General features: G+C 41.7%; 1 protein-coding gene across 8 annotated transcripts in view; it reads left to right on the top strand.

The window, feature by feature from the left end:
• Positions 1–12795, top strand: part of SLIT2 (slit guidance ligand 2) — a 397498-nt gene extending 384703 nt beyond the window's left edge. For all 8 annotated transcript variants that reach the window (XM_070069592.1, XM_070069594.1, XM_070069595.1 and 5 more), the window contains 4 exons: positions 3943–4097; positions 9169–9457; positions 9652–9863; positions 11017–12795. In XM_070069592.1, the coding sequence (XP_069925693.1) occupies positions 3943–4097; positions 9169–9457; positions 9652–9863; positions 11017–11258 (898 nt within the window). In that variant the 3' untranslated portion in view covers positions 11259–12795. The remainder of the gene's footprint in view (positions 1–3942; positions 4098–9168; positions 9458–9651; positions 9864–11016) is intronic.
• Positions 12796–24270: the final 11475 nt, after the last annotated feature.

The raw sequence follows: 24270 nt of genomic DNA on the forward strand, positions 1-24270 counted from the left end.
CAGGGGCCCAAGCACTTGGGCCATTTTCTACTGCTTTCCCAGGCCACAGCAGAGAGCTGGATTGAAGAGGGGTAGCCGGTACTAGAACCGGAGCCCATATGAGATGCTGGTGCCTCAGGCAGAGGATTAACCTACTGCACCACAGTGCCGGCCTGCCAATTTTATTTTTTAATCCTCATTTTCCATTTACCTCAGTTTCTTATTTTAAATTTTTATTTTAATTAGCTTTTAGGATTCAACATGATATGTAGATACAAATCTAAGAACATAATATTCCCTTCCTGTCTCTGTTTCTCTCCCTCCCACCCTGCTCCCTTCTCTCTCTCTGTTTTTTTTTTTTTTTTTTGAAAATAACATTTTAAATTTACATTACAGTAAAGGGGCTTGATACTTCACCAAATAATAAGTTTAACAAGTAAAAAGCAGAAAGACCCTAGTTTAGTGGGAATATAGACAATGGCTATTAACAATATTTTAATAGGAAAATGACCATTTAACCCATGTACAATAACTTTTAAGGTAATCACAGATCATTAAAACTATAGAAGTATAACATTCTTAATCATTAGTTTGACTAGAGGTATAAAACAAAGTTTTATAAAACTGTATTTGCTGCCATACTGATACACAAAGAAGGTCTGCTATAAACATAATGATACCGATATCTCTCTGATACTTTGTGTTTAAGTCTTTCGGTTACATACCCAGTAGTGGGATTGCTGGATCATGTGGCAAGTCTACTTTTAAAGAAATATTCACATTGTTTTCTTCAGTGGCTGCGCTAATTTACATTCCCACCAACAGTGTATAAATGTTTCCCTTTGTTTGCGTCCTTGCCAGCATTGTTCCTTTCTGTGTTTTGGATTTTAGCCATTCTGTCAGGGGTGAGGTGATATATCATTATAGTTTTGATTTGCATTTCCCTGATGGCTAGTGATGTTGAGCATTTTTCCATATATTTGTTGGTAATTTATTTCTCCTTTTGAGAAGTGTCTATTGAAGTCCTTTTGCCCATTTCTCAAATTAATTGGTAGTTTTTTGTTGTTGAGTTTTTTAAGTTGCTTATACATTTATTATATCAATCCTTTGTCAGATAGGTGGTGGTTTGCAAATATTTTATTGCAGTCTGTTGGATGTCTCTTCACTCTATTGATCATTGCCTTTGCTGTGCAGAAGCTTCTGAATTTGATATAGCCCCATTAGTTTAGTTTTGCTGTGTTATGCTTTGGGGGTCTTATCTAAGAAGTCATCCCCTACACCAATGTCTTGCAGTGTTTCCCCTACATTTTTTTTCAGCAACTTCCTAGTGTCAGGTCTTTAATTTCTATTTGTGATCCATCTTGAGTTGATTTTTGTATATGGTGAGAGGTATGAACCTAATTTCATCCTTCTACATATATACATCCAATTTTTGCCAGCAACATTTGTTGAAAACATTATCCTTACTCCACTGTATGGAATGAGGACTTTCGTTAAAAATCACTTGTGTATATGTAGGTGGATTAATTTTGGGGCTCTCTATTCTGTTCCATTGATCTATATATCAATTTGTATACCAGTATCAAGCTGTTTGGATTATTATAGCTTTACAATATGCTTTGAAGTCAAATATTGTGATGCCTCCAGCTTGATTTTTCTTGTTCAGAATCTCTTTGGCTGTTCTGGGTCTTTTATGATCCCGTATGGATTTTAGGATTGCTTTTTCTACTTCTGTGAAGAATGTCATTGGTATATTGATAGGGGTTGCATGGAATCTATATATTACTTTGGGAAGTATAGACATTTCAATGATATAGATTCTTCTGATCCATGATCAAGGGATATCTTTCCATGATTTTGTGTGTCCTTGATTTCTTTCATCAATGTTTGATTTTGTTTCATAAAATTCAGTAGTAAAACCATCAGGTCCAGGATTTTTCCTTAATAGAACACTTTTGATTATTGCTTCAATATCATTGCTTGTTATGGGTCTGTTTAGGTTGTCTATATCTTCTTGAGTTAATCTTGGTAAATTATATGAATCCAGTAATTTATTCATTTCTTCAAGGTTTTCCAGTTTATTAGTGAATAGTTCTTAATAGTAGTTTCCTATGAACCTGTAGAAAAAAAGACTGAGGACCAGTGTAAAACTCTGCTCCCCAGACATGACTGTGGCTAGCCTCCTATATTTTATTCCGTCTCTCCACTAAACATAGACGTCTTCACAGTAGCATCATGTGACAGGCAGACAAGGTTATGAGAAAAGCAGAGGAAGTAAGAGCATACAAGGTGAATTTTAAAAAGTTCTTGGAAGGCCGGCTCCGCGGCTCACTAGGCTAATCCTCCACCTAGCGGCGCCAGCACACCGGGTTCTAGTCCCGGTCGGGGTGCCGGATTCTGTCCCAGTTGCCCCTCTTCCAGGCCAGCCCTCTGCTATGGCCCGGGAGTGCAGTGGAGGATGGCCCAAGTGCTTGGGCCCTGCACCCCATGGGAGACCAGGAGAAGCACCTGGCTCCCACCTTTGGATCAGAGCGGTGCACTGGCCACAGCAGCCATTGGAGTGTGAACCAACAGCAAAAGGAAGACCTTTCTCTCTGTCTCTCTCTCTCACTGTCCACTCTGCCTGTAAAAATAAAATAAAATAAAATAAAATGTTCTTGGAAATTGTAATTAAGGGCTGGTGCTATGACACAGTGTGTTAACATGCCACCTGCAGTGTCAGCATCTCATGCTTGTTCATGTCTTGGATGCTCCACTTCCAATCCAGTTCCCTGATGATGACTCGGGAAAGCAGAGAAATTGGCCCAAGTACTCAGTCCCCTGTACCCCTGTGGGAGAATTGGGTAAATCTCCTAGCTCCTGGCTTTCCCCTGGCACAGCCCTGGCCATTGTGGCTATTTGGGGGAGTGAATCAGCAGATGGAATATCCTCTCTCTCTCTCTTTCGCTCTGTGTGTGTGTGCTTTCTCTCTCTGTAATTTTGATGTTTCAAATAAAATAAAATGGAATTAAAAGTTGTATATGTGCAAAAATTTTTTAATTCATGCATGGATTTTTTTTCATTATACTTTCCATGAACTTTTTGAAGATCTCTTATATTATCAATGAACAAATTTCAAAAAATGAGAAGAGGGATGGGTGTTGTAGAACAGTATGTTAAACCACTGCCTGGGATACCCACATCCCATATTACAATGCCAGTTCAAATCCCAAACATTCTGCTTCTGATCCAGCTTCCCACTAAATGTACCCCAAAAGTAGTGGATAATGGCTCAAGTATTTTCAGTTCTTGCCACCTACATGGGAGACCAGATGGAGTTCCTAGCTCCTGGCTTTACCATGGCCTTGTGCTGACCATTGTAGCCATTTATGAGATAAACCAATGGATGGAAGATTTTTCTCTCTCTCTCTTCCTCTGTCTCTGTCACTCCACCTTTCAAACTAATAAATAAATAGTTATTAAGTGGAAAGATCTTAGCAAGTTGATTCTTCATGTATTTGATTCTGACTCCTAGTATACAATGCTATTAGGGGATAAGCCAGTACTGCCTAACATCACTGTTTATGGTGTACGTTTGGCACAGGTGCAGCATCCTTGTCTTTTTAATATTATTTGGAGTATCAAACAATAGTAAATGGAACTTTTGTGACATTTAAAAGCAATGACATAAATTATCCTTTATAATTTCTGCTTTCTGTGGCCCAATATTGATTAAATGTACTCATTTCCATATCTCCCAAAGGGAGAACAAATTCTTTCATAGCCACTTCCTGAGAAGTTGAAATTGATTGTATTTCCTTGAAAATATTTTTTTTTAATAAAAATCAACCACTGCTCTCTATCTTCCTTAATGTGAGACAGGAGTATGTTTTCCCACAACACGCTTATTGAAGTTTGTATTCAAACTCCTTTCCATGAATAAAAATAAAACAGAAGGGTCAGCTAAGTTGTTTTCTCTTGCAGTGTGGAGACGATCAATGATGGGAACTTCCACATTGTGGAGCTGCTTGCCCTGGATCAGAGTCTCTCCCTTTCTGTGGATGGCGGGAGCCCCAAAGTCATCACCAACTTGTCAAAGCAGTCCACTCTGAATTTTGACTCCCCACTCTATGTAGGAGGTAAGCTCGCTTTCAAATTCAAAGGGTCTCCAAGCCCTCTGATCCCCATTGTAGAAGAATTCTGAGGTGATTGATACCTGGTGTTATAGCAATCAATCACCAAAAGATGACAGCAAGGAATGTATAGAAGGAGTTTGTAGATGGCTGTGAAGGCACCATGGCTGTGGGTATAACTAATGTCATTGGGGTGGAGAAGGACATTAACCAATATTGCTTTTGTGTCAGTCAGATGCTTGGTATTTTGCATTTTATATCCTTCAATCTTATAGTTTACATGGTCTTTAGAAAAAAAAAATTGCTTAGAGGTCTAATCAGACAATGAAGAAAACAATGAAACAAGGTCAGTGCAAACTGAGAAGTGGATGACCCCATCCTGCTTTCTGAAGGCGGCCAGCACAATCTCCTCTGTCAGATGGCACCATACAGGCATTTCAGTTGCTAATTCATGTGCATGTAGAACAATCATCAATAAAATTCAGTGAATGCATGAACAAGTTAAATGTACAAATTTTATTGGAGTGATAGGAAGTAGTTCTCTTTAGCTAGAACCTTAAAATAAAAGAAAAGAGAGTTGGAAAGACAGGTATGACTTGAAATGACAGAGTAAAGCCTCCAGGGTAAGGCAGATGAGGAACAGAGCCATGTTACAAAGTTCTCATGGGACCCGAAGGAGAGGGCTCTCCAAATGAGAGAGCTGTGCCACGATGCTGGTCCCTGTGATTATCAAAATCATAACACATTGATAGAATTTGATTGTTTAGAAACAATTCAATGACTTTGGTTCAATTCTGTAAATATTTATTGATTGCTTAAGGTATTATGGGAACTAACTTCACAGATACATAAAAGAACCAGAGTTAAAAATGAAATGTCTCTTTTGCTCCCAAGGAAATGAGAAATGTAGACCCATCTTCAGTAACTATAATGCATTCTAATTAGAGTATTGCACATTGGTTCTACAGAGCCAGCTGACTGATCTAATTGTTTCATGGGAATGATATTTTTGAGACTCAGTTTAAAAAAAAAAAAAAAAGATGTTCATTATTTTAATTGATTTTATTTAATTTATTTAATTTTATTTTTAAAATTGTATTTTAATAAAGTTTTATTTATTTTATTTAATTAATTGTATTTATTTATTTATTTTAATAAAGTTTTATTTATTTTATTTAATTAATTTTATTTGAAAGAGTTACAGAAAGAAGTTGAGACACAGAGAGGTCTTCCGTCTGCTGAGTCACTCCCCAAATGGCCACAATGGCCAGTGCTGAGCTGATCTGAAGTTAGGATCCAGGAGCTTCTTCTGGGTCTCCCACATGGGTACAGGGGCCCAAGGACTTGGGCCATCCTCCATTGCTCTACCAGGTGCATTACAGCAGGGAGCTGTATTGGAAGTGGAACAGCAGGGACCTGAACTGGTACCTATATGGGATGCTGGCACTGCAGGCTGGGCCTTTAACCCACTTAGCCACAGTGCTGGCCCCAAGATTTCAAATCTTGTAACACTCCAGTTGACAGAGTTTCTTGGGAATATATGCATTAGGTTGCAGACCTATGACTTCAGAGAAAAAAGATCTTTATTGAGTACATGTTATGTGCCCAACACACTGCTTCTTTTACAGTCTTAGTCATCAGAGACGTTGAGAAGTAAATATTTTCTGTTTTTCAGTCCTTGAAGCACAGCCTCAATACTTTATATGACTTGCCCAAGGTCAGAAGGCCACTACATGGTAGATGCCTCACTTAAGTTCAGATCTTTCTGACTGCAAAGTGACCCACATTGCCGATCTTTTCTTAACATAAATCTGAAAGGAAAACAATCTCAGTTTTGTGACTTTCTGCTGGCTATTGCTAGATGTATTCTTCATTTAATTTGCATGCTTTTGATAGAAACCATTTTGTTAAATCTCCTAAAACCCCGTTAGAATGTAGTGCAAAAAAAAGTTAATACAAAATGAAATTGTTTAGATCAAAACATTTTTCAAGAAAGGAAAAAGAAAGGTTTAAATTCTAAAAAGAAAAGTACTAATCCTCCTGAGGGTGGGAGGCGTGGAAGAGTCCAGACAGCTCCCCTGCCCTCTCAGACCTGAAGGAAGCCATGTCAGTCCCATTCCCACTGCCAGAGAACACTCTTACCCTCATCCTCCCAGCTCAGAACATGATCTCAGGGGTGAGTAAGATTGAAAATGCAAGGAATGCTTATGACTCTACCTTGAATGCTGTGTGGCAGAGGCATGAGAAGCGGAGTTGGCAAAGGGAAGCAAGATAAACAAGCACTGCTTAGCAACAGCCACACTCCCGGGGAGGGCTGCCTACAGCTGATGCCCCTCTGCCTCAGCCTCTCTGGCAAAGTGGACAAGCAGCTTACCTTACTCTCAGCTTATCAGCTACCCTTGATACAGGCTTTACTTGCCACAAAAACATGAATCTTGATGATTTTCTGTATAACCGTCCAATTAGAACAAGGATTGCCTATGGGGCAAAAGAAGAGTAGGAGGACAAACACCTAGAGATCCATCCATGCATGTATCACAGATGCCCTCCTAGTGCCACCATCGGAAAAAGGACCTCAACTTCGATACTTGGTTCCTTGATAGTAATGTTCAAACACAAAGAGCTTCCTCAGGCTAAAAAACATCTCCCAAGTGATCTGTTAGTTGACTAAACTACAGCTAAGGTCCCTGGCATAGAAGGAAGCCTATTATATATACATCTGCTTCTGACTATCAGTTAGAACCTAGTTTCTAATCCAACATGAAAAATGAATTCTGCATAGTTGTTGATTTTATGATATCCCATTGAAAGTCAAGTACATGTAGGATATATGAATATTTTCATTTACAGATTACTATAATCAATGCTAAACCTTCCATAATTGTTAGCTTTGGAACCAAAAGAAGCATATTTACCAATCATTTCTCCCTGCTGTGGAATTTTGCCAATCTGTATTGAGTCTTGACATGCACACTTATGGGCATTGTACCATCACAATGAAGTACAAAAAAATGGGTTTGTAAGACATTCATTTTTACCTTCTGAATAAAGGACCATCAATCTCTGGATGTCAAATCCCATGTGTTTATGAAGGATGGATGTGATTAACTTAGGAGGAATTACCCCAGAGCAAGGAATTTCCTGTCTATAGTCCTCTCCTGAAAATGGCCAGTTTCTTCCTGTTGACCCTGCTCTACAAAAGCCAGCCGGTTTCCAAGCCAGGCAGACATAGACTAAAGGCCTTCACTCACGAAACATACAAGCTGTGACATTCACTTTAGTGCCCGTCCAAGTGTGACCATGGGCCATCTTTATCAGAATTACTGAACTGTATTTTGACATGGAACTTTCAGCACTGAGCTTTCCCTACAGCACCAGAATCTCAGAACTTGACAGTGCACCTCTGGTGGTTCTTATGTGTGACCAACATGGAAGCAGCTGCTCCAGTCCACCTGCTGTAGATGAGAAAACTAAGCCTCAGAGTGGGGAAATGCCTGGCCAAGTGCACACAGAACCAAATAGAAAGACTTGACTTCTATATAGTGAATACCCTGCAGCTTGACCTTGGTGCCTGCAAGGACTCAACTGGGGATCTTATGATTGGGAAAAGGGACAATCACAAGACAAGGTGCTGTGGTCCTTGATCTTTATTACCACCAAGTCATCTGGAGAATCAGAGCCCAGATCATGCCAATCTGGAACCTCCAGCCAGTAGCTCAGAGTCCAGGTACAGCTGGGTCCAGGCATAGCTGGGGCATGAGCAGCATGCGAGCAGTCAGCTGCCCTGAATGCCTACAGCTCCCTCCCTACCCCACCGCGACCTGGACAGATGCCTCATGTAGGATGCTGTCCAGGAGCTATTTTAGGGTCTGGCTTAGGCAATGGAAAGATTCCTCACTTTTGCCAAAATGAGGGTTACCAGATGATGTTCAGCAGTGGCATGTCTGTATACAAAAATTGCAAATACTCTGTGAAGGGATTTCTTCCATATTCTCGAATTCTTAAAATATGAAGGCCTCACTCTCAATTAGTGAGAAAAATATGAGGCCAATGAGGTGCTATCCTGATAAGAAGCAAGACAAACTTTCAGATACTGACACCCAGCTGAGCCAAGTTGCCTGTGGTAACCTGGATTAGCTGCTGACTTGGAATTTGGCAGGTTCCAGGGTAAACGGTGACTGTGAATCAAAGCTCTCACTCTCTGAAGCTTGGTGGACTGAACTCTAACTCGAGGACTGAGGGCGTCCTCATCAGCCCAGCACTGCCCTGAGCATGCTGTGTGACATTGAGCACAGGGCCTAGCTCTCTGGACCCTGGCTGCAGCATTACAAACTGTGCTGTGTGGAGCTGTAGGCTTCTGGCCTTGTGTCTGGAGGGGGCACTTAGAGAGCAGAAAGGACTAATCCCTCTTACCAGTCTTACCTTTTTTTTCTTTTTTTTTTTTTTAGTTTATTTTTTATTTTTGACAGGCAGAGTGGACAGTGAGAGAGAGAGAGAGACAGAGAGAAAGGTCTTCCTCTTGCCATTGGTTCACCCTCCAATGGCTGCCGCGGCTGGCACGCTGCGGCCGGCGCACCGCGCTGATCCGAAGCCAGGAGCCAGGTGCTTATCCTGGTTTCCCATGTGGGTGCAGGGCCCAAGGACTTGGGCCATCCTCCACTGCACTCCTGGGCCACAGCAGAGAGCTGGCCTGGAAGAGGGACAACCGGGACAGAATCCGGCGCCCCGACCGGGACTAGAACCCGGTGTGCCGGCGCCACAAGGTGGAGGATTAGCCTATTGAGCCACGGCGCTGGCCCCCAGTCTTACCTTTAAGTGTAGGACTTCTGCTTCTAGGTTTTATGCATGTATGTGTCTGGGTAGAGTTTGGTTTACAACTTAAGGATTGACCTCCAGTGACCAGGTTCTTCATTTGGCTTGTGCGTTAGAATTTCCTGTTCCCAAATACACCTCCATTCCCTAGCCTGCCCACATATCTGTCTGTCTAGGGTGAGGTCTACAGTGTTGGCATTTTTGGATGACAAGTGGCTAAGGGGCCTCCAAAGAGCCTGACCTTCAGTGTGGTGTCCCTCTGCAGGCATGCCCGGGAAGAATAATGTGGCATCACTGCGCCAGGCCCCTGGACAGAATGGCACCAGCTTCCATGGCTGCATCCGGAACCTATACATCAACAGTGAGCTGCAAGACTTCCGGAAGGTGCCCATGCAAACAGGCATCCTGCCTGGCTGTGAGCCATGCCACAAGAAGGTGTGTGCCCATGGCACGTGCAGGCCCAGCAGTCAGTCAGGCTTCTCCTGCGAGTGTGAGGAAGGATGGACGGGGCCCCTCTGTGACCAGCGGACCAATGACCCTTGTGTTGGAAATAAGTAAGTTGAGCTCTTTGGGTAGTTGAATTCACATGTTCCATGTTCAAAGACAAGTCCAAGAAAGGAAAGAAGGAGAGAGGGAGGGAAAGAAGGCTGCCCTTTTCACACTGTGCCTCCTACTTATCCCGGCCTCCTCCATTCTTAATCTCCTTTGCCAAATGCATTTCCATTCCTATGTTCCTCCTCCCCCACAGATGTGTACACGGCACCTGCTTGCCCATCAATGCATTTTCCTACAGCTGTAAGTGCCTGGAGGGTCATGGAGGAGTCCTGTGTGATGAGGAGGAAGATTTGTTCAACCCCTGCCAGGCAATCAAGTGCAAGCACGGCAAGTGCAGGCTCTCTGGACTCGGGCAGCCCTACTGTGAGTGCAGCAGTGGCTACGTCGGTGACAGCTGTGATCGAGGTAAGCCAGCCCAGTGCCGCCTCCTGCTCCTAGCAAAGCCGCGTGTTGGCAAAGTGAGAAGGGGTGAGGGAAGCAAACCCGAGAAAGAAAGGGAGAGACAGAAGAGAGACGCAGAGACAGGGACAAAGAAGAGAGAGATGTGATCTGAAAGAACCCCAGGTCTTTGAATTACTTGCAGTGGCTGCTGTTGGTTTATTTTCAAGGGTTATGAAGGCACCAGATGTGAAGTGTGCTAAACTCCCACCGTGAGATGTTACACAGCGTTCAGTCGTCTTCTCACAACTTGGTTTGCTGTGAAAATTCTCCTCTTTTGCCTTACATAGAAGCACATTTACTTTACTCACCTCTTAGGTTTGCTTGTTGTTCTCTCTGTGTATGTTACTAATTTGTCTTCGGGCATTGCAAAGATGGAGCTAAAGATTCTGCTCCGTCTCAGTACAAGCTCACCTTTGATCTTAGACCCTCTGATTTATCACAACTCACTATGCAGGTGAGGGGGTGGGAGTAGCCTGACCTGCAGCCCACCTCCTCCCCCTTGCTTTGTCTGCATTATCACAAGCTGCCTTGCCTCCAGCTGGCATGGATTTGATTTTGTGTATCAGAGGAGGAAACAAGAAGAACGTGCCCATGGAAGCTTTTAGCAGATGTCTCTTTTTTGAACTACTTCATCCTAGGGTAATTTATGAAGCTAGTGGAATGTTACTTGTATTAAGTAACAGATTGGATAATATTAAACTCCAGGTCTAATAAATTAAATTGCATACTCTCTGAAACTGCTCCCTCTGGTAAACAAAACCAGCTGTTAGTAGTGTAAAAACAGAAGATGTGTATGGTTTTTTTTTTCCTTTTTTGCAATAAAGGAAAGGATTTAGGAATCCAATTTTCTTGTCAGTGCAACAGCGTTGTATTTATAGTCTGCATATATAGCATTCACTTTCCCGAAAATCAAAATCAAAAAAAAAAAAAAAAAAGGCATTTTTCAAAGAAGAGGCCATGCCACCGGGCAATAGTGTGTAATAGACACATAACACTACAGATAGTTCTTGCGAAGGGGAAGCCGCGAGTGCCTGGTGCATTAGGTGTGGAGCCACAGTCTCCCTGCGTGATTTTGGTGACTGTCGTTCACCTGCTGGTGCTTCTTGTTCTGTTCTAGAAATCTCCTGTCGAGGGGAGCGAATAAGAGATTACTACCAGAAGCAGCAGGGCTATGCCGCCTGCCAGACAACCAAGAAAGTCTCCCGTTTGGAATGCAAAGGCGGCTGCGCTGGAGGCCAGTGCTGCGCACCGCTGCGGAGCAAGCGGCGGAAATACTCTTTCGAATGCACAGATGGGTCCTCGTTTGTGGACGAGGTTGAGAAGGTGGTGAAATGCGGCTGCACGAGGTGTGCATCCTAAACGCACGCCCGGCAGCTTCCATCTTTGGGAAAGGTTGTTCGCTTCTTGACCGTGTTGGACTCATTCATGCCTCATAGTGGAAATATTTGAAATATATTGTAAGATACAGAACGGACTTATTTTTATTATGAGAATAAAGATTTTTTTCTGCCTTTGGAAAAAACACTAAAAGACACGCTTGAACTAAAGCTTCTTCCCCTTGTGCTGGAGAAGTGTGAAGAAAGCTATCGCCGGCGGCTTTCGAACAGTGGTGGGATGCATGGCCCCCCGGACCCTGCTTGTCGCTCACGCAAGACTCGCAGAAGCACAGGCACAAGGCACAGGACAGCGACTGTGCGCTGATGCAGAATTGCCCAGAGCATAAAACACGCGTCCCCTGCTCACATCAAGGCAGTTTCCCAGGCACGGGTGTGTGCACGGTGATGTCGGGCAGAGGGATGGAACTCCAGAATTCATAGATAGAGTAAAAGGATGAGAAATATTTTGTGCAAAATACAAACTGTTCTGAAGATCTAGTTTCCTTTCATGAAAGGAAATGGGAGTGGAGGGCTAGAATACAGTTTATTTTCTTTTCAGACGTCAGCATGTCTTCAGAAACAGCACACAAAAGTGTTTATCTACCATTTTCCAGTATTAATTTTTGTAATATAAATGATAAAGGAGATGATAAAGAACCAATAGATTATTGATAAATAAATTAGTAATAATATGAATTTTTTCTATGAGTTCTAAACAACCCTATACAGTATTCAGTTTCAATGAGGAATATTTATTGTATCAAAGTACATTGTACTTAACGTTTTAGGCCATTCTTTTTCTGTTTCTTGATGCTTTAATATATATTAATTTATAATTGTCCTGATATTTTTGTACATTTTTCAAACTGAAAAATCAGGATTTTGTTTGTTTTTTGGCAGAAGTACTAACATAGTGTGTTATCTGGGGGTAACTGTGTATTGGTCTGTGTGTTTACCTTGACATCTGACCACTGGCATCACTGACCTACTTGCCTCATGCGGGACACCTGCAGAGAACAGGCCCATCTGAGAGGGGAGGAGGCAGATCTGCAGGTCAGGGAGTCATTGTACAGAAAGAAGTGGCCCTCCTGCAACAGGTCCTCATGGAAAAGAAGTGCTGTGTAGCAATCGGCACTAGAAAGTAGACCCTTGACAAATTAACATTCCCTAGATCTCTTGTGCCCTTTTATTGGAGGGGTGGGGAAAACAAAAAGACTGTCATGTCCAGAAATGTATTTTTTTTCCAAACAATAAAATTCCTTTATTACCTTAATGTTCCCATGATAACATGTTTGCTGCTAAATTACAGTGTAGAATTGATCATGATTTATAGTGAATTGTGCTCTTCCTTCATTAAAATCCCAGGGTGCCCTGTAAAGATACAGATGTTTCTTCCCAAAAATGTTTTTTACAAAGAAAATTAGATGTACATGTATGATTTGGTGTGCTTTGTCTTTCTCCAGACTAATATCAGTTACACTACTGATGTTTGTAAATTAAACAGATATTTACTTCATTAACAGCTTGGTGGTTTTCTTAGCAATTGCACAATATTTTAGGGGTCACCTCCTTAAGAATATATTCATCAAAGTGGTAAGGAACGGACAAAGAAAAGAACCTATGCCTATTTGTTAGCAGAATTGGTTTGAGACTGGCAAGTTGTAACATCTAGAGACTTTGGAATGGCCACAGCAGAGAGGTAGAAGAAGATACTGTTGGTTAAGGGAGGAAAGTGTATATTCAGTTAATTTTCCCATCTTTCTCATGCAAAAAGTTGTAGGGAAAAATCTAAGGTGAACTGTTTCTGTTCTTTATTTTTCTTTCCCTCAATTAGAACCAGATCATCCTGACCTGGAAGACATCCAGAAAAGGGAGACAACAGCTCTGGGTAGAATATTAATTCTCATTCCCCATGATAAGATTTCTCCATTTCTTTGTAAGAAAACCATATGCATCTACACACACACAGATATACACACTGACTTTCACAGTCATGGACACCCAATCATCTATCATTGTTGAAAAATTCTTCATGTCAATTATATAAATATTATATAGCCATTGTAAACTATTTATTAATTCCCACTGGTGTCTTCTTTTTTATTCAAGTATTTTGAATTATTCATTAACCAAAGATGATGCAGTTCATAGTTTCTGGGTTTGTTTTTTTTTTAAGATTTATTTATTTACTTGAAAGGCAGAGTGATAGAGAGATAGAGATAGAGAAAATGAGTCAGAGACAGAAATCTTCCATCCACTGGTTCACTCCCCAAATGCCTGCAACAGCCTGTTCTGGGCCAGGAAGAAGCAGGATATAGGAATTCCATGCAGGTTTCCCATGTGGGTGGCAGGGGCCCTAGTACTTGAACCATCTTCCACTGTATTCTCAGGCACATTAGCAGGAAGCTGGGTTGGAAGCAGAGTAGCTAAGACTGGAACCAGCACTCTGATAGGAGATTCTGGCATCACAATTCACAGCTTAACCCACTGTGTCAGTGTGTCACAGTGCTATCTCAGAGATCAGTATGTGTCGAGTGCTTACTGGATGCAAGATCTGTGCTAAGGACTTCGCATGTAGTTATCTCATTCATCTCTGAATTTATGGCATTTTCATGCTCCCATTGTATGCTGGTTTATAGGGCTTGAAAACAGAAGTATTTGATTCCACCAAACCTTTCAGACCAATAGTCCATGTTCTAGTAGTGAAGGCAACAGTTCAGTAACCACAGCCTCCTTTAGGGGATGTTTAGGCCTTGAAGCCTTATTTCATAGCACAATAATTCTCCATTGATCATGTAGATTCATGTAATCTAGGGACTTTACTTTGCTGTTGTCATTTTAAGAGGGGGAAAAAGTGAAGCCTGAGTAGTTTCTATTCTGTGTTCTTTCTCTTTCCTGCTTATAAGGGCATAAAATAAAATTAGGGTTGCCAGCGATTTGGACTGAGTTAACAAGTTTCTTAGGAGGCTGTTTGCCTGTGATAGCATTAGCTTCAACACCTAAGCCCTTTTCTTTCTGAAATTCATTCATTCATTCATTTTGGAAAGGCAGAGAGAGCTATTCCATCCACGGGTTCACTCACCAGATGCCTGCAACAGCCAATCTGGATCTTCCACATGAGTGGCAGGAACCCAAGATCTTAAGCCAACGTCTGCTGCCTTCCAGAGTGCACATCAGCAAGAATCTGGAATCAGAAGCAGAGCTGGGGCTCAAATTCAAGGACTGTGATATGGCATGTGAGCGTCCCAAACTGTGACTTAACTACTGTGCCGCAATACCCACTCTGTACGCGCTTTGAGAAAATCCAATAACCAAATAATTACTAGCAAATGAGACCAATTAAGGGGAGTTACTCATGTTACTAAAGGCTCCTTCCTTATGAGGCCTTGACCACAGGATTTCCTTAAATAGGAAACTCTTCTAAAACATTTCCAACACAATTCAATATTAACAGACCCCACTTTGCACATTTCAGAAGTAAAATGACTACATAGAGTAATGTCTATTGTCATCTGAAAAGATAAAGTGAGTAAACATGCCTAATGTGTTTACTTTTAAATTCTCACATGAATGAGGCGCCATCAGGAAATGCCATGGGGATTTGACTTGTGTTCAATTTAAGATGCAATCACTAAATAATAACCATTTCAATCTTCGGAATTTGTTTTCACCACGGATTTCCTGAAATTAGTTCTTAGAAATAGGCTAACCATGATTGTAGAATTGCTCTGAGCGTTTTCTTTCTTGGATGATTTGCTTCGTCAGCAGCAATTCTTTCTGGAGCAATGATTAAAAGACTGTTGAAATCGAATCAGGACTTAAAGATCCGGAGCTTTATGGTGTCATCTGGCTCATGGGGTGACCATTATTTCAAAAGTAATGTTTGTAAAAATATATAAGCTATAATGTGTACAAAGCTTTATATAAAGTTTTATCTAAGGTATATAAACCTATATAAAATACATAAGCTATTTTAATTCTTAATCAGAGCTCTCAATGTACTCCGAAGCCATTTAACAACACATTTTTATTTCTATGTCCTATCATATGCAAGAGACTATGCTAAACAGTTGAAATATAGTTTCAGATAAAATAGACTCCACTTTTGCTATGTTAGAGCTTAAACTCTCTGCAGTTGGAGTTGTGGTTAAAACAAGTAATAGCCATTATACAAATGGTCAAACTAATATATAAAGTCAGATTGTCATAAATACCTTAAAAGAAGCCGGCGCCGTGGCTCAATAGGCTAATCCTCCACCTTGCGGCGCCGGCACACCGGGTTCTAGTCCCGGTTGGGGCGCCGGATTCTGTCCCGGTTGCCCCTCTTCCAGGCCAGCTCTCTGCTATGGCCAGGGAGTGCAGTGGAGGATGGCCCAGGTGCTTGGGCCCTGCACCCCATGGGAGACCAGGAAAAGCACCTGGCTCCTGGCTCCTGCCAGGATCAGCGCGGTGCGCCGGCTGCAGCGGCGGCCATTGGAGGGTGAACCAACGGCAAAAGGAAGACCTTTCTCTCTCTGTCTCTCTCTCTCACTGTCCACTCTGCCTGTCAAAAATAAAAAAAAAAAAAAAAAAAAAAAAAAAAAAAAAAAAACCTTAAAAGAAATCATCAGCTACAAGAAAAAAATGTATCGGATGGATCCAGTGAAATACATGCTGGGATGTTAGGGAACGCCTCTCTGTGCAAAAGCGATGTTTAAGCTGGTCGTGAAGGGTTAGCTGAGATAGAGGGTGGAAGCAGATGGAAGCATGTGGTAGGATGGGAGGTGAGGGTTCATGTGGAGTGAGCCGCTCATGTACAGACCTGAGAAGAAGGGAAAGTCCTTATGTGGTCAAGGGAACAAAAGAAGTGGCCACAGTGAAGCATACATTGAAATTTACGATTTCACTTATTTGAAAAGCAGAGAGAGAAGCTCCTATCCACTGATTCACTTCCCAAATGCCGACAGCAGCTGGGTCTGGGCCAGACCAAAACCAGGTCTCCCAAGTGAATTGCAGAGACCAAAGTACTTGAGGTGTCTGCCTCTGCTTCCCAGAATGTGCATTCGCAGGAAACGGACATCAGTAATAGAGCCAGGATTCAGACCCAAGTTTTCTCATATGAGATGGGGACATCTCAAGTGGCCTCTTAGCCACTACACCAGACACTTCGCCCATTCATTTACCATATGTGTACAGTACAACAGTGAGCACCTTCCTGCTTTCCAAACTCTTTCATTTACTTCCTGTTTTTCTCTTGAATGTCATTTTGCAATGAACTTTCAAAATGACAACAAAAGGGGAATTCTCGTTTAAAGTAGCAACTAAAAAAAATTGTTAGCTGAGCTTCATGTAGTTCATTTTAAGTTCTAAATCAAACAGCTCTGAAGACAGAAAACAGAAACACTCATAATAGCACCAAAAATTAAGAATATTTCCAGAATTTGAAAGGAATTTTCATGAACTCAAAGACTGATGAAGCTGGATTGAAAGAAGCAATTGTCGGCCAATCCATTCTTTGAAACTCTTGTTCTTTCCTTCCTCTGTGTTTGCACCAAAGCCGGAGACTCAGGAAATGAGTTAAAGGGCAACCCAGAAGAAAGTATCTTTGCACTAAAAGTGTTAGAAATCTGGGCCTTAGTGACACATGGTGACTGCATGCGGATGGAAGGCTTGGGAGCACCTTGGAACATCATGGTTGCTGACCTGCAAGCTCCAGTCCTCTGCCCTCCAGTGTGTCCTGCACTCTGTTAAATGAAACAATGTATTCCTCTAAATCATGTCGAAAGTCCTCACAAAGGGGCCTTCTAAAATCACCCTTTAGTGTACGCTTTCAGATTGACAAATGCTAAGGAAGACTATTAAAAAAAAAAAAACTGTGGCTGGAATGTTTAAATGGTAGACATAAGATTCATCCACATAGAGGTGGTAGTTGAAGCCAAAAATTTTTTAAAAATTAAACTAATTTAGAAACAAAACACAAGGAATCTGACCCACAAACTAAGATCCAGCTTTAGATCTTTAGATATAGAGCTGGCATTTCCAGAATGGAGCAAGAAACGGGCAGTTTTAACTCAGTGTCGAGGTGATTGCCCTCCTGATAGTAAAGGAAGAAGAGAGTCAGGATGGCAACTGGAAAAACGTGACATCACAGGCTGTCCTTCAGGAAGTTATTGGTCTTGATTTATCACCTCATTGAGAGTCACACTTTGTGAAGGTGTGGAACAAACACTTGAGGTCTATTCTGAAGAGAAAACAGGTCCACGTTGGAAAAGCATGATCGACCTAGATCATCAATTACTTGGGTTAGTTGATCAGTGGAAGCAAAAGTGGAATCCAGATGTGGTGGTCTTGAAGAAATGGCACACCTGAGAACATGATGTCACAAAATCGCCCAGAGTGGAGACAGGAACATATGTGCAAGAATTCTTTTCGAAAAGGACTTCTCTTGATCTGTTCATTCTCCCACAGAGGGAATGTAGAGAATATGTACAAGAGCTAATTTCATCCAGAGATATAAAATTCAGCTGAAGGGAGAGATGGCCATCCTGCATTTGGAACTGTCTTTGTCTCAGTGTCAATGTGTGGGTTACTGGATTTGGATTACAAAGAGAATCAAAAATGAAAAAGCACACACATAGAACTGGGCTGTGGGAGAAATAATCACAGAGACAATTGTCTGAGAAACCTGTCATCATTCATCTCACTATCCCGTCTTGAAGTGACTACATTTATTTTCCTTGTTTTTTTTTTTTTTTTTAATACGGATTGTGGCAGAGATTAAATGACTTGCCCAAGGTCACACAATCCGGGTCTCTGCACTCCAACTGTAATACAATATTGATTTCACTGGAATTGGTAAAGGCCAACTCTGTGAAGGACTCCATGAGCTAAGGCTGGAGATGTAAGCATTTTTCAAGGGGAGTTATGTTGGTTTTTAAAAATGCCCACAAGTAATCCTCATTGTCCTTCTAAAAATACATTTGAAAACTTACTAAATTCTCTTATTTGGTAAAGGAAAATAAGTTGTATCTTTAAGTATGATACCCTTCCGGTAACTAAAATAGGAAGGGTGGAAGGAGTTTTCTACGGATACTTCAGTATTTCTGGTCATTGTTCTGGTCAGGTGTGCCTTGATTGAGTGGGCTGACCTGGAGCAATTGATTGCTGTTGCTAAAATAGTCACAAGGACAAGATCGAACCTGCCCTAGTCCGCTAGATCAGCTGCAAAGTCACATCCTTGGACTCATTCCAGGTCACAAAGGCATTCTTTGTAAAGAAATTTGGAAAGAAAAAAAAGACGTGGAAAAAACTAGAGAGGAACTTCTATTTGAATGAGCGTGTCTGATAACGTCTCTTATCCACAATCTCAGAGGCCTGGGTTATCACAGGAGAGACATGCACATCTGTGAATTGCCAATCTTGCAGCTGCTTGATCCTGCCTGGTCTCTTCTCACAATATTACCATTCAATTACCTCCACCAGCAGTTCTTACTTTCAATTACATCTCCACATTGATTTTTTTTCTTCCTATTATTCGTGCGTTAGCTACAATTCTTCTCCTCTGATACGTGTCAACTCCTTTTCCAAGCTGTGAAATGAGCAGAAACACATTTCTGAATGACACACACAATACCCTGTTTGATTAGGAAATAAATCTCTTATCATTTGGCAAAAAAAAAAAAAAAAAAAAGTGGTCTAAACTCAGAAAATGCAGTGGAAATCCTTTTATCTCTGTCTTCATGTAACCTTATTCTCTTTTTTCCCTCTTTCCTGTAAATGCTCTCATATTTTAGAATATTAATATATGGTTGTACCAATAGAAAAGTCAGTGTGAGATGAAGAGTTAGTGTGCAACTTTTGCTGTCACTGCTGGCGTTCCAACCCAGGACACCCAGAGGCCAAGTGTGTCCAGAGAGAAGACCCTGGCAGTTCAACTGAGTCAGATCAAGAGCTGCTCCTTCCGATTCTTATGTATCTGAATACATACCCCCTACACTCACATGCACATACAAGCACAAATACATACCCCTCCAAAACACAGAGGAATGTATGAATAAAAGTAAAGGTGAAAATGAATTACTATAGGAATTGGCTGTTATCCAAATCCCAGTGGAGAATAGTTGTAGCTTTGTGCCCTCTCATCTTCTTTACTTGTACCCTATTCATTTACAAAGCATAATCTTAGTGCATGGAAATCCAATCTCACTTATGACCATCATGTAACAAGAGAAAACTCATTATCACTCCATGATGGGAGAAATGCCGCATTTATGTTGGCCTGAGAACATCTGGGGTTAATTTTCCAGGTACCTTCTCTCACTGCAGCTCGGATCTTACTTCCACATTGCAATGTAACACTTCAAATAGTTTGTGGAAAATTGATTGAAAAGATAAAATTATTTTGGTGAAAAATTTTTTGAAATCTATGCATAGATGAAGTTTTCAAAAGATCATGAAAATGCATATTATGAAAATCTATGCATGAATTTCCTCACATTGAAAGTGTGTTTTCATCTCAGTCTTCAGCATGTACTGTCATGCCCTAGTCAGTTTCACATGGACATTGTGAAATATGCACCAAAAACATTTATGGGCCAGAGGATTTATTTGGCCTTTGGTGGGGTCTACCTCAGTGGACAGCCTTCAGCTCTCAGTCTACTTTGGAACTGCCTGGATGAAGAAAAACGTCTTGCCCAACGTCACTCAACTTTCCAAGGCAGTCTAGAGGTGATGACTGGATAATGCCGAGCTGTGAATACCTGGAATGCTCTCCCTAACTTAGGACGTTTATGAAGGGTCATCCCAGCTCCAGAGCTTCCAATGGGATCAGCTGACACCCTAATGAGAGCATCATCTTAGTGCAACTTTTCCCTCTGCCCAAGACTGCTTTCTTCCTTTCCATCTGCTGGTGGTAACCTCAGGAAAAACCTGTCCTAAGCTTTATTTATTTATTTATTTTTTGACAGAGTAGAAATTGAAAGAGAGAGAGAGACAGAGAGAAAGGTCTTCCTTTTCCCTTGGTTAACCCAAATGGCCGCCATGGCTGGCGCACCGCGCTGATCCAAAGCCAGGAGCCAGGTGCTTCTCCTGGTCTCCTATGCGGGTGCAGGGCCCAAGCACTTGGGCCATCCTCCACTGCACTCCCGGGCCACAGCAGAGAGATGGACTGGAAGAGGGGCAACTGGGACAGAATCTGGCGCCCCGAACCGGACTAGAACTGGGGGTGCCAGTGCCACAGGTGGAGGATAAACCTATTGAGCCGCGGCGCCGGCTGCCCTAAGCTTTATGTATGCAGTTTCAGCCTCCTGGGGAACACGACCTAGAAAACTACCTCCAAGTCACACAGGAGACAGGAGACTGTGGCACAGCAATGAGACCCTCCTTGGAGGTTCAAATAGTGGCAGGTTCCATGCTGCAGGAAAATGAGGAAGATAATGGGTGACATTTCTAAACCGAGCTGTGATGGTAGAGGCCAGCCAGCTTGGATGGGCCAATCGTTGCTGGCATGTGGCTAGTGCTCTAGAAACTTCTAGAAATGTCCTTCCTACCTGTCCTTCACATTGGCCAGGGCTTCACATATGCCCCTCAGTCAGGACCCCAGGGGCTGTCTTACAAACTTGAAACCCCACAGGTGTCCCTTTCACGGTCTTCCTTCAAGGTACTGTGTTCTCTCTAGTCAGGCTTTCAAACCCAGAAAGAGATTATTACTCACTCCTCACCAAAAGGCAGAGTTTATCTCCCCATAGAGAAAAGCAAAAGCCTCATGTGACATATGGTATTTCCTTTTTTTTTTTTTTTTTTTTTTTGACAGGCAGAGTTAGACAGTGAGAGAGAGAAAGACAGAGAGAAAGGTCTTCTTTTCATTGGTTCACCTCCTAAATGGCCACTACGGCCAGCGCGCTGCGCCAATCTGAAGCCAGGAGCCAGATGCTTCTCCTGGTCTCCCATGCGGGTGCAGGGCCCAAGCACTTGGGCCATCTTCCACTGCCTTCCTGGGCCACAGCAGAGAGCTGGACTGGAAAAGGAGCAACCGGGACAGAACTGGCACCCCAACCGGGACTAGAACCCTGAGTACTGGCGCCACAGGCGGAGGATTAGCCTAGTTTGCTGCGACACCGGCTGGTCTTTCAATTTTCAAAGAGAAAAAAAAAAGAATTATTTGGAATCTTGGGTAGGTCAGATTGCTATAAAAAAAAAAATAAAACCCTAAACTGTGTGGCTTAAACAACAGAAATTGATTCTTCGAGTTCTAGAGGCTGGGAAGACCAGGATCATGGTCCTGGTTGATTTGATTTCTGCTGAAGGTTCTTCCTGGCTGTCAAATATTTGTCTTCCCTAGTAGACTGTATACTACTCAATAGCTAATCATCATCAGTAGCTACTCAACAGCTAATCATCCTCAAAGTCAGGGAAACCCCGAAATAGACAATTTCTTAATATACTTTAAATGACTGAATGGCCTAGGTGCAGGATATAAAACTGAGCAATAGCAACACAACAACAACATTGGTGGCTTCTGCCCTGTGGAATATGTGATCCAGTGGGAAAGCCAAAAAGTCAACTAAGCCATCAAGTAATTGCATGATTCCAAATTGTGATGTTATGGGTGTAGTTTACTAGAATTTAAAATGATGTAAGAAGAAACTGGTGTGCTATAAGATGGTCAGAAAAGGGTTCAGAATTGAGGTAATGTTTGAACTGAGACCTGTCAGAGGACTAGGATCTCAACCAAGAATTAGCATCCCAGGGAGATGTAGAATCAATCTGCACAGCCTTTGGGTGAAGAAAGTGCATTTGAACAACAGAAAAGTTACAGTGGGGCTAAGGCACAGATAGAGAGAAGTGGGGGTGAACTGATATCAGAGAGGCTGGATCACAAATGACTTTGTAAGGCAATGAACTTGGGATGTTTTCAAAATCAAGTAGGAAGTCATGGAATGTTTTTAAATGAGATACTGAGTGTTCATTAAAAATATTACTTCCCCAAACATTCATGTCATAAGACAGGCTATCAAAATCTTCTTGTCCCTGCTCAAATCCTCCCTCTACCATTCTTCCCGTCTCCTACCCCTTTAGTAACTTCACTCTTTTATTCCCTTCTAACCAGTATAGTCCTGTCTCCTCCCCTTATCTACTGTTATTTGTTTTTTTTTTAACTTTTATTTAATGAATATAAATTTCCAAAGTACAGCTTATGGATTACAATGGCTTCCCCTCATAACGTCCCTCCCACCCACAACCCCTCCCTTTCCCACTCCCTCTCCCCTTCCATTCACATCAAGATTCATTTTCGTTTCTCTTTATATACAGAAGATCAGTTTAGCATACATTAAGTAAAGATTTCAACAGTTTGCTCCCACACAGAAACATAAAGTAAATGATACCCATATGTGATATATGTGAATGAGAAAATGGATTTGTTCTAATAAAACTTTGTTTATAAACACCAAAATATATTTCAGATAAGTGCGACTTTCAGGTATCATTGATTAGTCTTCTTTTTATTTTTTTCAAACCTTTAAAAATGAGAAAAACATTCTTAGCTAATAGGCCATAAAAGAGGAGAGCAAATAAAATTTGTTCCATAGGCCATAGTCGGCCAACTCTGTGACAGATCACAGAGATACAAAATAAATAAGCTGATGCCCTTTGTTATGAAATAACTAATAATCATGTTGTAGAAATTGGCACATAATCAAATAATTGCCCCAAGATTTGGTAAGTCCTATAAACCCAACATGAGCAGAGGGTTATGGAGCATAAAAAAAAGACATCTCTTCAATTCAATGGAAACTTCCTGCCACTGTGTCTTCTTACCAATTGTAATCCTGGGCTAGCATGCCATTTGGTGCTCAATAAACATTAATGGAGTAGATTATTATTTAATGTATGTATTAACTAACGAAAAAAATAGCTGTAGCACCCTTACTAGGAATTAAGTTGGGTTACCAGTCATAAAGTAATTATTCATTTGGGAAGGGAGAAAAGCATTTAGGAAATTAATAACAGCATGGTTGATATGGGCACTGAATTTATTAATTTATAATCCAGGTTCTTGTGTCCCACAGAGATAGAAGCACTAAGCAGAGACTGGTTTTATGCACAAATAGGAGCAGTATTTATTTGGCGATGGGGGAATAAACATACATTCACAGGTGAGTATGGGCCACCCTACATAGAGAAGTAAACAAAATAAGTGGGCTAAAGAGTTGCCCATAAACTAGGGAGAAAAGGAAAACTAAAAACGATACCTGTTACTGAGAAGGTCTGTCCTGGACTAGGAGGGAGGAAGAGTGCAAAGCTCCATCAGAGCACCAAAAGATGGGAGCAGCACCGCTGAACAAGATCCCAGGCAGAAAGAAATGCTCTCTTCCTTCCACCTGAACAGATGCATCATGGGATGGCGGGGATTTTGATTGACAAACAGGAGTGTACATGGTGGGAAGGAGGAAGGCTTGTGACTTCCAGCTCCACAGATCTAACTAGCCTGCCTTTCTATGATTTAAAATAATTAGCAGTAGCAGAGAAAAGGGAGCGTAAAAAATGTAACCAAACAGGCCAAAAGTTGATAGAGTCTTCCTGGAGCAGGTAGCATTCAATCTAGGAAAAAGTATAGGGAAAACAGCAGAGGGTGGTTCAAGTGGACGGTTCCCTGCACCCACGTGAGAGACCCAGATGAAGCTCCTGGCTCCTGGCTTTGACCTGGCCTAGCCATGGCAATTGCGGCCATTCGGGGAGTGAACCAGCACATGGAAGATCTCTCTCTCTCTCTCTCTCTGCCTCTCCCTCTCTCTTTGTAACTCTGCCTTTCAAATAAATAAATAAATCTTTTAAAAATAAATGAAAAAAAAGGTGATCCCAAGCTGATAGGTCCCAGATGACTGGCAGAACAAGTGACCACTCACTGGCAGATGAATGCCAGCATTTTAAACGTTAACTCAGGAATCAAAATTACAGAATGTAAAATAGGTGACAGGAATCAGTAAAATAAAATTCATTTATCATATACAAGAAAA

This window comes from Oryctolagus cuniculus, chromosome 2 (assembly GCF_964237555.1).
Source record: "Oryctolagus cuniculus chromosome 2, mOryCun1.1, whole genome shotgun sequence".
In the NCBI taxonomy this organism is placed as follows: Eukaryota; Metazoa; Chordata; class Mammalia; order Lagomorpha; family Leporidae; genus Oryctolagus; species Oryctolagus cuniculus.